The sequence below is a fragment of the Leptidea sinapis genome, chromosome 24, assembly GCF_905404315.1.
Source record: "Leptidea sinapis chromosome 24, ilLepSina1.1, whole genome shotgun sequence".
Classification (NCBI taxonomy): Eukaryota; Metazoa; Arthropoda; class Insecta; order Lepidoptera; family Pieridae; genus Leptidea; species Leptidea sinapis.
In genome coordinates, this window is record NC_066288.1 from 1,033,627 (window position 1) to 1,053,318 (window position 19,692).

At 33.0% G+C, this 19,692-nt stretch overlaps 3 protein-coding genes across 3 annotated transcripts in view; 2 read left to right on the plus strand and 1 right to left on the minus strand.

Moving 5' to 3' along the window:
- The window catches only part of LOC126971541 (cadherin-related tumor suppressor), a 362,047-nt gene that overhangs the window by 132,909 nt on the left and 209,446 nt on the right, over positions 1 to 19,692 (plus strand). The window lies entirely within an intron of this gene.
- LOC126971628 (39S ribosomal protein L38, mitochondrial) lies at positions 796 to 6,720 on the minus strand. Its single transcript, XM_050817989.1, has 4 exons — positions 6,348 to 6,720; positions 5,605 to 6,167; positions 4,760 to 4,921; positions 796 to 1,116 (listed from the first exon to the last, which is right to left on the minus strand). The coding sequence occupies exons 1-4, from the start codon at positions 6,530 to 6,532 to the stop codon at positions 842 to 844; spliced, it is 1,185 nt and encodes a 394-aa protein (XP_050673946.1). The 5' UTR covers positions 6,533 to 6,720; the 3' UTR covers positions 796 to 841.
- LOC126971569 (lysine-specific demethylase lid-like) lies at positions 12,401 to 17,820 on the plus strand. The gene has a single exon (XM_050817875.1). The coding sequence runs from the start codon at positions 12,833 to 12,835 to the stop codon at positions 15,263 to 15,265; it is 2,433 nt and encodes an 810-aa protein (XP_050673832.1). The 5' UTR covers positions 12,401 to 12,832; the 3' UTR covers positions 15,266 to 17,820.

The window sequence follows — 19,692 nt, forward strand, 5'->3', positions numbered from 1 at the left end:
TATTTAAACGCGACTCCTATGTTGGTTGCAGCACATTACAAACTAATTTGTTATGTATATTACAGCCACTGTAAATACTTTAATTGATTGAAAAGAGTAGCCGTTGAGTTTCTTGTAAGTTCTTCTCAACTTTTTCCGAACATATTCTGGTAAATACAGTAATATAAATATTTGTTGTGACGATTCAAAAGCGCTTGGTTTCAGCCTAATTGAATAATTTTATTTGAAAGAAGAAATACAACCGTGTCTCCAAATACTTTTACGAGCAATTTCATACCAACATCATTTGCATACCAACTCGCAGTCAGAAAGGTCCTTTATCGAATACGTCATCCCTCTGAACATGAAAATGGATATCACACCAGAAGTAGCGTCTCAAGTGGTTGCACTAATTGAAGCTAGGCAGAACCAAAATCAAGAGGCTTGTCAGTTAAATTTGAGCAGATATTATGCTGTTCGACGGGTGTACCAGAGATTCAACAAAACTGGTGGCTTTACCAGACGACCAGGAACAGGCCGAAAACGTTCGACAACACAGCGCACACAGTGATCGTTTTCTTGTGACGACATAACTACGAAAGCAAGACGACATAACTAAAAGTAATGGGTAACGTTTGTTATGAATGCCTCCATATTAATTTTTCAGTATTGTTGACATTTCGAGGACATTGTACGATTTCGATTGAGTTAGTTGGACAAGTGGAGTCTCTGCCTAATTGAGAGGTCGACTGTGGCCAGAACATAGGCCGGCGCCTGTTTGACAATAATTTAGTTATTATAGATAAATAAAACAAATTATGTCATTACAAGATACATATTATATAATATATATTTTCCTATTTCAAACATCATTCACTCTTCCCCATCCTAATCTAATCTTCTTTTCATGAAGCTTCAACCACGACGGCATACTGTGCGGTAACGGATGAGCGTTAGGGAACCTCAATGGAGGGTCGGGCGACTTGAACGGATCTTCATTTTTAAGCTTTCGTACAAGATATTCTTTCTTCACCTGTTTAGGATCTCTGTACTTGTCCATGTATAAGTTGAAAGGTTTCCTGAGTGGGAACCATTCTTGCGGCCGAATGTAAGGTTCAGGAAAGTCATACTCATAAACTGCAAAAAGAAAAATAAATAATAAAAGTCATAACGTACTCATGGAGTAGGGTGTCGCGCGTGATATTTAAACAAGACACCGTAATTAAATATGATTAAAGAAGCTAAATCCAAATTAGAATGCTTATACAAGCCATTCTCCCTCTCCGCGATCTCAACCCGTCGCGTCGCCCTGCTACTAGCGTTACTTACGAGCTCGTTTTCTTACATTTTATTCTAGCATCTCAACATAACATAATAATAAATAACAATTACTACATATTTTTAGTTATAGATATAAATAAAAATAAAAAATTAAAAATAATTTAAATTAAATATTTATTTATTATATACGGGCGAACCCTTTTTACAATATTAAAACTATGAAAGTGATACAATATTTACTTAAATAAAATAAAATATTAGAAAGTTCGTTACTATTGCAGCTAAGGAAATGAGCTATTAATTTTGAAGTAGATAAATTTACTGTAAACAAATTTGAATTTTCGACATTACGTCCGGCAGTCCAACATTAAGCGTTCTATAACTCAAAAAGTATGGACATTCCAAAAAAAAGTTAGGATAAGCTTATATATAAAAATGGATGGATGCACTTTTTTTATTAAACTGAAATTTAAAAGTTATCGGCCGAGATAGAAAAACCGGTTCATTAAATGGGCTATAAATCGTGATCGGTAAGACGTTTTACTGAAAAGTTTGCAGGAGGTAAAAGATGCGAAATTTAATTATCTACAATAATGGTCTGAATAATCTTTGCCCTAAACTGCATAGTTTCCGAGATATGGGCCAAAAACTTATTCAAGAGCTTCATCTGGATCTTGCAGCATTCTGTGATTTTTACTCAGTAAGTGACTAAGCCTTACAAAAAAAAATTGGATTTGGAGAATGTTTTGTGCGAGGTTACATTATATTTTTACTGGCCTATTTGATGTAAACCACTTTTGTTTCGTTTTCTTGCTGACCGTACTTCCTAGAACTGTCATTCTAGCCAGGTGCAGAGTGTTGACGGACATATAGGTACCAGTCAGATTATAATACGAGCCAAATTTTACACCTTTCAATTGAAAAAATATGAAAGAAAAATATAAGTTTACAGAGAAAATAGACTATTCCGAAGATAAATTTATAGGCTTACATATCGAGATTATCTTTGATTTGATGCTTTAATGAAAGTAAAGGGTGAACTATTTTAATAAGAATTATGATTCTTCCGATCATTTTAATATGAATTGATTCGGAAATCAATTCAGATCATTATAAAATCCCATGAAAAATGAAGTAGTAACCATAATTTAGGAAGACGATATGAAACATGTGATAAAGAATTGCTTAATAATGCGCAATTAGATAATTCCAAAAATAGACGTGTGTATGATGCTATTAAATGACGCGTATTTTGAATTAAAAACCCAGATTTTATTTCTAACACTTAAATTATAAACTAAATAAAAAAAGTGTGTGTCAGCTCCGACGCACGACTGGAGTTTACTCCTCAAGAACGATTATCTTTGAACAGGTACTATCAAAATCAAGTTCAATGGAGTCGGTTACAAACAGAAAAAGCTAATAAAAGCGTATTAATTAAAAAATGAAATAAATCCTTAACGCTCAAAATATGTCAGGAAATGCCCAAACACCACTCCTTTTAAAAGGTCCATCAAGGAAGTTACATTTTGGCACACCCTAATAGGTATATTATATTACATGCGTAAGCTATCACGCAGTATATCTACTGTGTACGCTGGCTTCACACAAGTATACACACTGGCTGCACACAAGTATACACACTGGCTTCACACAAGTATACACACTGGCTTCACACAAGTATACACACTGGCTGCACACAAGTATACACACAAGTGTACACACTGGCTTCACACAAGTATACACACTGGCTTCACACAAGTATACACACTGGCTGCACACAAGTATACACACTGGCTGCACACAAGTATACACACTGGCTTCACACAAGTATACACACTGGCTGCACACACACAACTGAAAAGTGAAAGGTGCGCGAGAAATAATGCGCACGAAAAACGATACTATCCCATTTGATGGGTAGGTTTTACTCTCCATATTTTTCTCAAACCCGGCGCCTTATATGAAAATCGATTCTTAAGGAGTAATCTCCAAAAAACATATTCATTAAACTCACTTCAAAATTGGTACCTTGTATAATATACAAAAACAATATTTAAAGCAAGTTGTTGGAGATACTTTATCTCTTCTCATAGATTTTTTTTATAGAAGAGAGGACAAACGACCGTATGGGTCACCTGATGTTTAGTGAGCACCGCCCATATTCTCATGCTATAGCAGAGAAATCACAAGAGCGTTGCCGGCACTTTAAAAAAGTTTACTCTCTTTTTTTAAAGGTACCTTCAAACAAAGAACGTAAACTGGTCGTATCGTCCTGGAAGCACCGCTCAAGGAAGCTCATTCATTCCGCTCCGTCCTACGTAGAAGAAAGTTCTGTGATGTCAGAGTCTATATCAACGATCTTTAAATGTACTAATATAAATGTATGGTCAGTTTTTATTCCTGTGGTTATACTGCGAAAACTACTGAGCGGATCGGAATAATACTTGTACATTAGGTGCAGCGTGTTTCGGTGAAGGTTTTAGTATAAGATATGTTGGTGATAACTTATCCATACTATCTATATTTTTAAAAACACGTACAAAATCTCAACACAACAAATTCAGTCAATGCCATTTCATTACATATGATTCATACAATGAGCAGGCGCGGAGTTTTCCGGGTCAGCGCTTATCTTGTATAATTTTAATAAAAAATAAATTTAATAAAAATAATTTTTATAATAATAATATGCTTTTAATTATTTTGTGATTTATAAAATAATTGACCAAAAGTAAAAACTTGCAAGTATTTTCTGATGCCTACTAAAAATACTTTGAGAAGTGCACTAGATAAAGTATTTTTTCTAGTTCCTAGGGACTCAACTATTTTTTATTTATTTATTTTTATTAATATCCTAACAAAGTGGTGTAAACAGTAACTATTTGACCGCGTGCAATGCAGAGCTGCTTGAAATGTTGGGAGCCCAGTGATCTATGAACAGCTAGATTGCTTGGTGTTGCATAGGGACATCACTTCATTGTGTGTCTTCTACCGCATTTATCACGGGGAGTGTTCTGAAGAGTTGTTTGACTTGATTCCTGCCACCAAATTCCACCTTCGCACAACAAGCCACAAATTAGGATATCATACCCACCATTTATCCAGAATGCCACACATCCATGTGACATTCCTCCACAGTGTGGTTTTTAAGGAACTTTCTTCAACATTTAAAATGTTTACTTCTTTAAATTTTTCTCTTGATTCTTTAGGACCTAAATGATAAATAGCGCAAATAGACCAAGATGTCCAGTGCTCAAATAGCCCTGCCCATTGTAAGTTTTTATTTGAGTAATGCCATGTAATATAGCAAGCAGTATCCACCACTTTTACTACTTCTCCACTTAACAAAACATTCACATCTACATTTTTGGCATTTGACACAGTAAATTTAATATATTTAGTTTTATGACTATTTAACAATAGATCATTGGCACTAAACCAGTACACAAAGTCAGATAGAGCATTGTGTACTTCTTCATATAAGCTATTGACTTACTTGGCTCCTTTTGTTTTAAAATATCATGAAAGAAGTCTTTAACAGATGAATCCCAAATTGTTTGATAGAATGCTAAACCTGCTGGTGTGACAATGTCTTGATATTTTTTATACCAATCTCTTGTAACAAAAGTCCTTGCTTCAAGCTGTGCTGGTGATGTTACTAAAACATTCAACTTTCATAATATTACAAGTATCAATCAGGTATTTGACAAGCATAAGGAATATAGTATTTTCTTTAATTAATGTGAGCGTTGAGTGAACATTTATTTAAATAAAATCCATTATAAGTATTATATTTAAATAAAAAATTATAATTCAATATTTTGTCAATTTTTTTTAATGTTTACAATTTGAATAAAGTAGTAAATTGAACAACATAATGCTCATGTGTGTGATCTGTTTTACTATCCCGTTACTTTCAGACTAACTGCACTTGGATGACTATTGCTATACTAATGAGTGCACTAGGTCTGAGTATACTTGGATAGTGGAATTCCCTCTTAAGGACCACAGGTTTGAGGATATGAAAATAAAAGCATTGCTTTGGTAGACCTAATGTAAACATTGATTATATAAGTTTTACAAACATTGTGATATGTTTGTATGTGTGTGTAGTGAAATACATTAAAATACAAGATAGGTCTAATATAATAATAATTAAAAGGCAATCTTGTGAAGAATAGGCAACAACACAAAACTTGCTCTTTTAAAAATGGCCTAATTTATTAATTTACAAGAAATAGTAATAACCAGAGTATGATGTTATATTCAAAACAATGTAAAACTAAATAATAATCCTAATACTAGAAACAAATGTTGGATTGTTCTGCAAAAAAAGATTACCTTCTGGTATATCAAATAATATTCTGTCATTTTGTTTATACAATACAAAAACATATCTATGATAGCCTGTGCCTTTTAATGGTAAAGGCTGTATATACTCCACAATAGTATCACCCTTTTCAATTGCATTGCCTGGAATGTTAGCTACAATCCAATGTGCATATTCCTTAGAGCTGTCCTGCATGTGTCCATCTAAACTTGACAATACTAGAGTCCATAACGAACTCCCATCTGATTTAAATAAAACTTCTGGTTGTTCTAAAGCTTCCGAGGGTTTAATTACATTTCCAGTATAAACAGGTAAACATGTTCCATTTTTCAAATCATAAGTCACTTCTATATTTATAAATGGTACAAAATAGCCCTCTCCATATAGGTGTTCATATATACTATAGTGATCAGCTATTTGCTTTTTGTGGTATGGACCTAGAGTTTCTAGCCATACTTTCTTTGCCTCCTGTAAATCAATTTCTAATTGATAGTTTCGTGCTAATTTCTCCATCTGCTTATCATTTTTTATTCTTTTTAAATGTTCAAGTTGCTCCTGTTTGACACTTGTCCTTCTAAAAATAAATATGTTTAACATTTCATTGAAGAGTAAATTATATACTATAATTAGGTTACCACTGTAACCAGACACTTCTAGCAGTAAAAATCAATTAGATTGAATAAATCACACTTTTTGGTTAAAGAAATTTAGCAAATAATATAGAACATAACTACAAATTTATACTTGAACTAACCTGTCCGCTGGAAATCCGATGTCAACTTTCGCTGTATATAATTCATCTTTATAATTCAGTTCTTCCAATCGATCTTTTATTGTTCTACAAAGTATGGGAGCCTTTCCTCTTAACCTATGACCTAACCTTCTTTGTTGTAACTGTAAATTTGCTCGAAAGCAATCAATAATTATTGTATGCAGCATGATGAAATAAATCCAATATCGTCATTCGTCAAAAGCGTCGACGGTCGAACTAAGTTCGATTAATGTATGTATGTATAATAAAAATATTTTAGTATACATACAAATCTCAAAATATTTTAGATAAACATAGGATGATACAGGGTTGGGACAGTCGCCTTATAGAGACGTTTTCAGAAAACTGTAGTGCCATCTGATAGTTGGCCCCAAAATTAAAGCTTTGTCAGCTGTCACTCGCTTTGAAACCTGCCCACTGGTCATAAAATGGCGGCTACTCTCGTGTTTTCCATTTTGCATATTTTTGGTATTGAAATCAAAGTTTAAGTGCGTCGAGTCGAGCCTTGTTTTCCTCCGCCTTGCTGTTGCGAATTCACTTCAAAAATCTCCTTATTCTGTGAATTTCTACTTTATGTGATAGAGACACTTTTGTTTGTGGAATTTATGAACTTTGGTGTAATGCCGAGACGTTGTGCTTTCGGTTGTGCGCTCCGTGGTAAGTAAAATATTCTCTTAAATCTTAACAGTATAGTTTATTGTATTGACTAATCTTGTAATAATTAAATTATCATATAAGGTTTGTTCTACTCTCAGGTTCTACTACCGGTCCGTAGATTGAATTTGCAATCATGGTTAAAACTATTATAAACATACCGGTTTTCTGTATCTTGCCGCAAAGATTAAACTCCAATCCCCTTATGTCAGACTTCACTTTCCCTAACTTATATGGTTTAATAATAATTGACAGCTGTGCTGGCTTCTGACACCATTTTTATCAAGAGAAAAGTCAATATATGAGTCCAAAATCTAATACTAGCCCAATGGTCATAACACTAGGTTATCACAATTTATCTGATGGCTTTAATAGTCACTCAATTTATTTAATAATCTTATTTATTATTTTCAGAGATTCCAATGCATCGTTTTCCAGATGCTGTCAAATTTCCTGAGCAGTTTAAAACTTGGGTCATTCTTGTTGGTAAAACATCTGATTTTGAATGTTATAAGTTAAACATCTGATTTTGAATGTTATAAGAAGAAGAGAATTTGTGATATACACATTTCTGACAGACACAGAAATCGTAATCAACGGCTAAGCACAATGGCAATTCCGATGCTTCATCTGCCTAGTAAGTCCCCTAATTTAACACATATTGAGTTAATATTCGATTCTAAACCTTATTCTGTCAGATTTAGTCACACCACTAAGAATCTTTGTTGAGTTGATGGTTTTTTTGAAGGTATATTGTATCATTCTGGAAACACCTGATTTTCTTACACAGTTGTGATTACAAAATTCAATGGTTCCATTTCTAGCTGAAACTGGTTCATTATCAATGATAATCATTTAATAATGAAACATAATCTTTACATATTTACATTATTTTTCAGGACAACTACAGAGTCAAGTAATCTTAGGACAAGCGTCATCCACACAACATTTACTGCCTACAATAATACAGCAAGACTGTTCAGGTAAATAATTTTTAAAACTTATTTACAATGTCGTAAAGGTTACTATAACATAAGTGACATTCTTAATGATACCACAGAAATGGCATGGAGCGGCCACCCTCAGGGTATTAAATAATAAATTTTATTGTATGAAATAACATTGTAACCATATTTTTATGCAAAAAATGAAGCCCGCTGAGTATCTTATGCCCTTACTTCTCAGGTCTGAGGTATACTTTTTCCAATATGTAGTATTGACTTTCTGTAAGTGATATTATATCCTATTTCGAATAAAATATTCAGAAAGAATATAAAGGCAAACTCGATTGCTGATAAAAATCTGTCAAAATTTAGCGTAGAAATGGGCATTGACAATTTGATTTTGTTCTGCTTTTAATCCCATGTCTTTTATGTTTTTTCTTAAAATTATTGATATTTATGGACATACACATACAAAATTTTGATGTATTTCTTGGTTGTAATTTTAAAATCTTGGGCCCATAAAATGTTATTGATTGAAAATCCCACATTTGATCTTGATCTTAATGTCATGTTTTCATATAATATAGTCTTCATAATTTCATTTCATTTACATAAGATTTTACAAATCACAATAAAAGTTCTCCGGTTCTCTGTGACATACAAATAATAAATAATCATTAATCTATTATTATGTTTAATTTTTACAGAGCCATATGTGAGCAACTTTATTTTAGAAAAAGCATTAACTTGAACAACATTCCTACCTGTAGCTGCAGGTAAAATTAACATATTTTTTTCAATTTGTTGGCTATTATGAATAATAATAAATATATAAATTAATTATTATATTTTGTTTTGAACACATACCAAAATATTATATAATATTATATATTTCTATCTATTATACACAACTAAACCATAAATAAAAACAAAATTTTATGATTTTAAATTTTGTGAGTAGTGTAGGTATGTCTTTTTTTCTATAATGGTTTTGTTTGACAGCTTATTTCAACTTGTGATTTAATTTGAGCTCTAGACTTTTAAGAAATTCTGCCCTGGTTCTACATTTACTGAGTGCTACTTCATTATGATTTGATTTTTGGTTTTATTTTTATTTTTCTCCATTATCGTCTGATTGAAATTGACGATTGAAATGATTTGAAAAGTATAGTTAAAATTCACTCCGACAAAGTGGGCAACAAACTACATAAGTATTATTTCCAATTTCAGATGCATCTCAACAATTTACTTTAGCAAGGTGCTTGATGCTGGAACATAATTATAGTTTTATTAGCAAGCCTAAAGGAACAGCTGGAAAAGGTATTAATATTATTATACTAATATTACAAATGGGAAAGATTCTGATTTGTTTTGAAAATATTGTTTTTATACTTTTTTATCCAAAAAGTGCTGAATAAATTTGTATGAAATTTGGCATAGTTTATGATCTTTTGTCTAGGTGGGCAAAGTAGTTCCCTCATAGTCCCGGAGCTGGGGACAAAAATCAGCAAGATTCTTGTAATGGCCCATCATTTATTTTGTAGTATGTGAGTCCAAGTTAGGGAGTAGCACACCTGACAATGGCGGGCTTTGATGTTATATTACAACACCTATAAGAAATTAAACATAATAAGAAATTCGAAAGGTCTTTATTTAACAAAGATTAACCATAAATATGACAGTAATTTTATAACAGCAGATTAATGCATGACATGACATAAGACTATTGAGCCAAATGTCTTTTTGATGAAGGTTGCATTGGTACCTGATAGGATTGAGAACAGCTAATGTCCGTGTGGGAATGAATTTTTGAATATATTTTTATTCATTACTAGCTGACCCGACAGACGTCGTGCTGTACATATTAAATTCTTCTTCTCATCAAAACCTTTACTGGACTTCCACAAATATTCAAGACCGAAATTAGCCAAATTGATCCAGCCATTCTCAAGTTTTAGCAAGACTAACAAACAGCAATTCTTTTTTATATATATAGACGTTAAGACTGAATCCCTTTTCATATTGTCTATTTATTTAATACCATATAATACATATATTATACTATACAATTTGTAAATTAAACATTCTTTCACAGATCTAATGGCTCCACAGTGCACAAAGATCAAGCATCTTCAAGCAGAAATATCGTGCTTGCGAAAAAAAGGACAATCTTTCAAAGCAAGGTTAAAAGGTGGTGCAGATCGATCAATCGAATTTTATCCGGAAAATTAACATATTATGTGGGTGAAGACGAAACAAAAACAGCTGCCCTACAATATTATGATAAACATAAACATTATAAAAATAAAAAGTAATATGCAAACATTGCTTTTTATTTCTCTCACCCAATAACTTCAATTACTCAAACCAACACTACTAAATCCTATCCTTTATGTTCTATGTTGTGGCAAAATTAAATAACTAACTCTACGCGCAATTTCAACATGGTAAAAAATTGCAATACCTACATTAAAGAGTAGAGTTAGTTATTTAATTGCGTCACAACATTAAAAATGAATTTCATAATTTCGAGCTAATATTTTATTATAGTTATTTTCGGGGCCAATATTCAGATGGCGCTAGTTTTGAAATAGACAGCTCATAATGCGTAGAGAGGGCTCTCTTTTCCCTATATATTATTATACTCTTTGGGATGATATAACTCGAGCAAGTTGAGCACTAGTATATTATTACTCTTATCTATGGAGATGGACTCGAGTCTCGACCACAGAACACTATTACCCAAAGAGGATGTAAATACTACATAAAAGCACTTGGCCATATATGACCTTAATTATTGTAAAATTATGTAATAATTCACTTTTATCACTCTCACATTGTGTTTTTTACTCAACTGATCTTGTCCGTGCTTCTTCGTACCTCACTAATTAAATTATGTATCAATTATAAATATTCACCAGATATAAACGAAATATCTACATTTTAAATTTAACCCCAACTCTTATATTAGACAATACTTATTTGAAAGATCGGCAAGAATCATCGGCGATCAAGTAATCTCGATGGGCGTTGCGTAGATATCTGGGTCTCTCTCTGCATGTTCTACTTGTTCGAGTTGATACCAGCAGCAGAATTCTACTACCAGAAAACAATTAAGAAACGTATTAGATTAGAGTATACTCCTAACTCAAAAGCCAGCAATGCATCTCTTGAACCCAAATGTTGCGGATGTCCATAGGTGGTTGGCTCACAACTTTCCATCACGTGAGCCACTTGCCCGTTTCACCCTTCTTATATAAAAAAAAGTAGAAGAAGAAGGTACTTACACTAAAATTTGTTTTGCCTTGAAGAATAAATTCAATTACTTATAATTATTCTCAGCCTCTGCTTTCTTAAATTATCACATCACTCAACCTAAATCTAACCGGTTAACGCTGCAAGCGTTCCGTAAGTGAACATTGAGCATTAGTAGTACAAAGTCAAGGTTACTTTTCAAATTAGATCGATTTACTGTATCTTTGAAACTTGTATCGTTCCATCGTCTACTGCTCAGTTCAGTTCGCTGAAGTTAGTTATGATTTTATATTGGAATCAGTGACAAACTTAGCAAATGGTCCATCTTCATCATCTGGCCATAAAAATAACACTAAAGATCTAAACTGTAGCGTACTGCACACTGCACGCGTTTCGCACAGAAAGGAGTCATGTGTTGATATTTTCACAGACTGTGAGTGTATTCCTTGTGAGTTAATAGTAAGAATTATTTAGAGACAAATATTGGCGGAATTAACACTAAAGAAAACTCAAATCATTTGGATAATTATGGATTTCCGCAAAGTAACGCCTACTTCTATAAATATTTTTTTGTAAGAATACTAATTGCATGCGTCTGTTCATTAAGTCATTAAGTGTTTTTTTTACCTTTTTTCTTTATTTAAATTCATAGTGATAACGACAGTATGAAATGATTAATTACATAATTTCTATGCAATTTCCAGAATCATTCTTGATATTTGTAACATTATTATTATCGTTAAACAAACAAAAATGTGCTCAATATTTGAACCAGTCAATAAAATCAATATGCAGCTTAGTGCTTACTGCTATTGCTTGTTCATAATCATAAATTATAGCCAGAATTATTCGGTACGATCCGGACGGTAATAATAATTTTGTGTGATGCACAAGTCGATAAACTATCGAATATGGTCCAGTCCACACCGCGCCCAATGGTTCGACCGTACCAAATCCGATCATGTTTTTGAACCCTTATGGGTTGACTTACAATCATACTATTATAAAAAGTTTATATATAATATTTACAATATGCATATTGTAAAACATAAGAGCTATAATTCTATAAGTGTAATATGTACTCAACAATTCAACATGCATACTTAGTAGCTTGTAGGCCAAAGAGTATAACAATATATAGGTAGGCTGTACATACCTATAATTGGTAATTTTATGTAGCTAAAACGTACCAAGACAGTGTTGGCTGGTAGAGGCTACAAAATTTCGAATTACCTACCTAGTACCTACCTACTTCCTTTCATAATTGATTCAGATTTCAGACAGTATGAGTAGTGTAATGTGAGGAGAGGACTGAGGAATTGAAATAAAAAATCGACCGTGGTGATTTCCGTGAACATCATAAAATTTAAAGAGTCGACAAACATTTAGGACCTTCGTTGATGTAAATTAAATATGGCTATGTATATCTAGACGATGCACATTAATACGCGGACCAGAATCTAATGATTTTTAAAATATTTTCGGAGCCATTTACACATGGCGAAGAGTCACGTAGACTTGTGTTTTGTTAAAGTGAATCGTTAGTTTAAGTGCTTCATAATAATTGGATTATTACTTATCGTTCATAATTTTGGTATTATTTACTTAATTAAAATGGATAGCAAAAATATACAGAAAAATGCTATGCAGAAAAGTGCTGAATTTACATTTACACCTCCACCAGAAGCTCCTGTTTTTCAGCCTACACTGGAAGAATTTGCGGATCCCTTGGGGTATATTGCTAAAATTCGTCCCGTGGCCGAAAAAACGGGTATTTGTAAGATAAAGCCACCATCCAGATGGCAGCCTCCCTTTTCGTTAGATGTCGACAAACTAAAATTTGTTCCACGAATACAAAAAGTGAATGAATTGGAAGCCATAACACGTCTGAAGCTTTTATTTCTTGAAAAAATATTGAAATTTTGGGACTTACAAGGATCTCCACTGAAAATACCCATGCTCGAAAATAAAACATTGGATTTATACTGTCTTAAATTTTGGGTTGATGAAGAAGGTGGTTTCGAAGAATGTAATTCTCCAAAAAAATGGAGAAAAATAGCACATGCAATGGGATATGGCCAAAATACTAGCACAATTAATTTTCTTCGGAATAATTATGAAAAGGTTTTGCTACCATATGAAATATTTGAAAAAAGCAAGGCGGATATCTTGAAATCAGTTAAAAAATCTGAACCGAAACCAGAAATCTATGAAACAGAGATAGGCCAGCAGGTTATGAAAGAAATCTCTATTGAATCCATCACTAAAGTAAGAGAACACATTAAGGATGAAAAACCCAATACAAGCATAAAGAAAACTAAAACTGGATCAGATATAAAGCCTGACTTAGACCAAAGTAAAGATAGTGAGGCAATGAAATGCAACAGGGAATTAAGACGTCTTGCCTGTTATGGCCCTGGACCAAAAATGCCAGGATTAAATGATGAGGAATTTGATATAACTAAATCTAGAAAGAGACCAAGATATGATTTAGATCCATTAGCAATACATATTTGTGCAATTTGTCAGAAAGAACACAGGGATGACTTACTTCTGATATGCAATGGTTGCTCAGACACATACCATACCTTTTGCCTCAAACCACCTCTTAGTGCAGTACCTGATGGTGACTGGCGTTGCCCATGTTGTATTGCTCAAGAAGTACACAAGCCAGCTGAAGCATTTGGTTTTGCTCAAGCAGAAAGAGAATACACTTTACAACAGTTTGGTGAAATGGCAGATAAATTTAAGTCTGATTATTTTGGAATGTCGGGCCATTTGGTACCTACCCAAATAGCAGAAAAAGAATTTTGGCGCATTATTTCGTCAGTAGAAGAAGATGTCACCGTAGAATATGGCGCTGATCTACATTCCATGGACCATGGATCTGGCTTTCCTACAAAATCATCCATTAATCTGTTTCCTGGTGATCAAGAATATGTTGATTCTGGATGGAATTTGAATAATCTTCCAGTTTTGGATGGGTCTGTGCTAAGGTTCATAAATGCAGATATATCTGGAATGACTGTACCCTGGATGTATGTTGGAATGTGTTTCTCAGCATTTTGTTGGCATAATGAAGATCATTGGAGTTACTCTATCAATTACTTGCATTGGGGTGAAGCAAAGACTTGGTATGGAGTGCCTGGAAGTGGTGCAGAATTATTAGAAAAGGCCATGAAAGCAGCTGCCCCAGATTTGTTTAAATCACAACCAGATCTCCTTCATCAATTGGTAACAATAATGAATCCAAATATTTTAATGGCAGCTGGTGTACCTATTTATAGAACTGATCAGAATGCTGGAGAATTTGTTGTTACATTTCCTCGTGCTTATCATGCTGGGTTTAATCAAGGATATAACTTTGCAGAAGCTGTTAATTTTGCTCCACCTGATTGGCTTAAAATTGGTAGAGAGTGTATTATGCATTATAAGAACCTCAAAAGATTCTGTGTATTTTCTCATGATGAACTTATATGTAAAATGGCTTTAGAGGGTGATCGCTTAGATCTAGAAACCGCTCTGGAAACACAAAAGGAACTTGTTCGTGCAACTGAAGAGGAAGGTCGTTTGAGGTCATTGGTCTCTAGAAAAGGTTTGAAAAATATAAGGAGAACAGCATTTGAATTATTAGGTGATGATGAAAGGCTTTGTGAGGTTTGCAAAACTACTTGTTTTTTATCTTCTGTCTCCTGTCTAGAATGTAAACACATGGCATGTCTACAACATGCTGATTCAAAAGAATTTTGTGATTGTATATTAGGAAAGAAAGTATTATATTATCGTTATGATATGAACGAACTTCACATAATGCTGCAAACAATTGATTTCAGAGTAAATAGTTTTGATAAATGGATGACTGAATCTAAAAAAATACTCTTGCCAACAGCCCCAGATATTGGGAGACTGCAGAAGTTAAAACTTTTGGTGGATGAGGCAGAAGAATTGAAAATTCCCAAGTGTACATTACTGACACAATTGAAAAATGAATATTCTAAAGCCACATCAAACATTGAGTCCATTGTAATTGAGTTAGATGATGATTAGAATATGATAGTATACATTATTTAATGTGGTCCTCTAGTACAAAGGTTAGAATTATATTTAAGTGTAGGTTGGATTGTGATTTGTGAGCAAATAGGATATTATAAAGTTAAATAAGGACACATTTCTTCTCAGTAGTTCATCACAATTAAATGTGATTTATTTTATCATCACAACCTTGATAGCTATTATAAACCTTCATATAAGTAACTATTATAAATATGAATGTAAATTTTCAGCAGGTGGATTCTGCAAATATAATATGTGTATATAAAGGTCCAGCTTTTGAACTTATTAGTATTAATTGGAAGCTATTAATATGATAATCCTATTACAAAAAACATTTGCCTAATCTTGCTCAAGGTAATATTAGCTTTTAAAATGTTGAATAGCTTTGTATGGTTGTTGAACTTTCTAAATCCCTTTCGTAGCAGATATTAATTAGGCCAAAGAAAACACTGAAATACTTTTTTAAATTTTGTCTGGGATATAAAATTAATGCAAGCATCTTACCAGTTATACCATACTTTTTATGTTTTGGAACTATTAGGGGTATAAGAAATTTGGAATGTTTATTAGGTGTAATCCCACCGTTCTTAAAATATTGTGTGTAAGTAATGTTTAAGGTGATATTGGTAAATATTGAAATGACATTGAATGATTTGCTAAGTATTAGCACTAAGGTAGCAATGATTAAATAATATTTGTAATAGATATTAATTTAAACTTTAAATAATATTGTTTTTGTAGTATGTCTCATCACAACACTGCATATTGCAGCTTCTAATTATTATGAAAATAAAGTTGCAAGAGATATTGAAATTTTGAAATATAAACATATTATGATTCCTTGATCTCATTCAGTATTATGTTATGTTGTGGGCTTATTCTGTAACTAAAAATGTTATACAATTGCTTAACATGCTTTTAATTGTGACAGAAACCTTTAACATAATTTTCAGTTTAAAGGCTTATTTGATACAAAGAAATGTAATTTATTGAAACTTCCTATGTCATAGATACTTATTTAAATAATTTAGATAAGATATGGAATGTTAAGTAATGTAATGATAACAAGTTCTTACATTTGCTTTGTAATTTATTTAATAAAGGAAATGATTTAGAATCATATTAATACAAATGACACATTAGTTACAAAATGTTAGGTATTTAGTGTGAGGTAACACAATGCACGCCTAAAACTGACACAATTTTGTGTATGGTTTATAACACCAGTGCATGTTGTGGGGCCAGGTCCTCATGAAGGGAAAAGAAAGCTATGGAAAAAAGGCAAAAGAATACGTGAGGCAAGTTAAAAAGAAGGGAACCTTTCCGTTCGCTGTTGTTACTTGTCATGAGTTTATCTTGTGTGTTCCTCTAAGTTACGTCTTTCACCAATGTGACACTTTGTGTTTTCTCTTTCATTTCTGAAACGATCGTTTTTCGAATTAATTATTAAGGAGAATAATTATTGTTCAGAGAGAATCTCCTTACGTGTAGCCTTTCCTAACTAAGTTAACACTTAAGAGAAACTCATAACATTTGAATAATTATGGATTTCTGCAAAAAAACGCCTAATTCAATAAATTTTCTTGAATCATGACGTATTTTTGTGGTGTGGCTTTTAATAACAAATGAGTATGGTTTATCTTATCTATATCGGTATCAATAAATCAAATTAGTACCACCGCTTCAAAATAAATGACGTGCTGAGAGAAGAAGCGTAGATACTGTACCTATTACGCGCGCCGATGATTTTAAAGCGGTGGAGAGCAAACATTAAAATGGCATCATAAACAAATTAGTTTACGTCTAACAAATTTAATTCTCAAATATTTTTTTAGATGGTGTAATTTTATCTTACATCACATACGTTTTTTATAATTACCACCGGAAATTTGCACGCGATGAGAATTACGAAACGGCCTGTCTAACTTACCAATGTATCGCATTTGACTTTCGAAAGTATAAGAATTGATCCAGACGTTGGTGGCGGGCAGCTTTGGCGTTTCAATAATAGAGCCTTAAACTGTTTAATAATTCATTACTTTTTCGTACTTATGTATATTTTGAAATATTTGATTTTGGTGACAGTGTGTAGGTACCACATTCACCGAGGTAGGAGGAGGTACCTCGTATTAATTAGTGCGTCACATTACATATTATATCTATGTAAATGCCATTACTTGAAAATTAAGTTCGACTGACTTGCATATATGGTAAAAATAGTTTTTAATTTTATTATAACCAGTGAAATAGCTAATTATTTTAGCGAAACTATAATGCCTCCTGGAGAATTATATAATCTGTTTAATGCCACTGAAATATAATTTTATTGAATTATTTACTTTAGTCGAAAAGACAGAATATCTATATATGTATATATGAGTAAGTTAATGTAAGACGTTAGATTATAAAATTTATCTAATAGTGTTGCACTCCCGAACATTTGAATTGAGTAAGTTTGTGTGTTATTGTATGTATTTTGTCTTATTCACTTAATTTTTGACAAATAAATTGTGAAATACCAAATTATGTATGTATAGTTCACACTATCATTTGTGTTTTAATTTACAAACATACAACCTTAAATGTACGACTATCTTGAGGTAACGGTTAATATCTGCCTGTTGTGGCAACAAGGGCGGCGGTACCCTTCTCTAAAATATGGTCGTGGGAGGCGATGTCTGGTCCACGCGTCACGCTCGTAAACGGGCGCTATTTGTGGTGTATGATCCAGTTACCAGAACCTCTGCATCATTAATATGAGATGCTCGCAAAATACCTTTATTTATTTACGATGTGTGTGGATTGATGCAGATACTGATAGTGGTTTTACTTAATAATTTAAAGTAATTACTTTTTTTTTACTTACCTACTCGTCCATCAAATACTGAATGCCTTACATTCAGTATTTGACGTCTTGAGTATTTTCGTTGCATCACTTTACAAATATGTATTGTAATTGAAATGATTTGTAAAACTATGAAGCTAAGCAAATGTTGATTTAAAAGAGTGACAATGAGTTTCTTGCTACTTATTCTCATTAACGCTCACTCTTGTTCTGAAGTGGCGGCAGATGTAAATAGAAAAGAAAACTTCTTGACAATTATAAGTGTCATTTCTTTGACCTACACGAATAATTTTGATTTGGATAACCGTGAAAGTGTATGTAGGTAGGTATCTATAGATCGACCTGAGGCGTTGTGTACCTACCTAGTACGTAACCATACCAGAGTTTTAAGTCAAAGAAACCCAGAAGATCGGCATTCTTTGCCGTATGGGCCAGGGAGTGGTGACTCCAATAATATCTTTCGACAAGCAGAACTTTCCTATTCCGGGTGACTTGAAGCTTGAATGATTTGATTGACATTCGCGCGAGGCACGGCTGGCTGACTGATCTTTACAGTCAGCTACTGCTCTAATTATTGAAACAGGGCTGTGAAGTGGACACTGGTACTACTTGCTTGGAATGGTGTCCATCTCTCATGTCACCTCCGCCACCGTACATTTTATAAGAGCACCTTCATCAACCTGAGAGATGCTGTAGAAATGTACGGTTTGGCAATGGAGATAATAATAGATGTCCGAGAGGAGCTAGGTCACTTAGCGCCAATAAATCTCCCGAAAATCTCTATGGTTACCCTAAAGATAAATAATCTTACGGAAATAAAAAATACAGTCGTTTAAAAGTGCCTTTAATACAAAAAAGATAACAAAAACTGGTGTAAGTTAGGCATAATTACTGATTAATTACATCTATATTTTTCATATATATTCTATATTTTTCAACAGGTAAATATTTTATCTATAACATGTTTCAAATTATTATACAAGCATCAATACAAAAAATATATAGTAGGTAAATAATGTTATTTGAGTTATATTTTAAATATTAAAATACGTTTGTTATATCTGGCAGGCTTCTTTTTACCTCCAGGCGGTTGATCGTCAACACCCTGATTGATTATAAAGGACCACGGCAAAACATTACCAAATGTGTCACCATAATAGATACTTCTGCATGCTTTTAAATATATATTTTTAAGGGCTTTTTAATATAAAAATTACATCATAAGGGTACTTATCCCACCGTAAGCGATGAATTAGTACTTGTATATCATCGGACTCTGTGTATAGTCATCGCTCGATTATATCATCATCATATCTAACTAACGGAGCTCCTAGGAACCGTGGAAAACAAATAATTTCACATAAGTAGAAGAATTGTGAACAAAATGTCAAGAGCAATCAAACGAACTTGCAGGGCAACCCTTGAATCGTTCGTCGTTTTAAAAAGACTCGACATCTTCGAGCAAGGTCCTTTCGAAGAGGATAGTCAGCTTGAAGAGTGACTACACAAATGATATCGCTGTACTCTAGTGAGAATAGCCTCCTATGCAATAATCAAGACGTCATCTGCACATAAC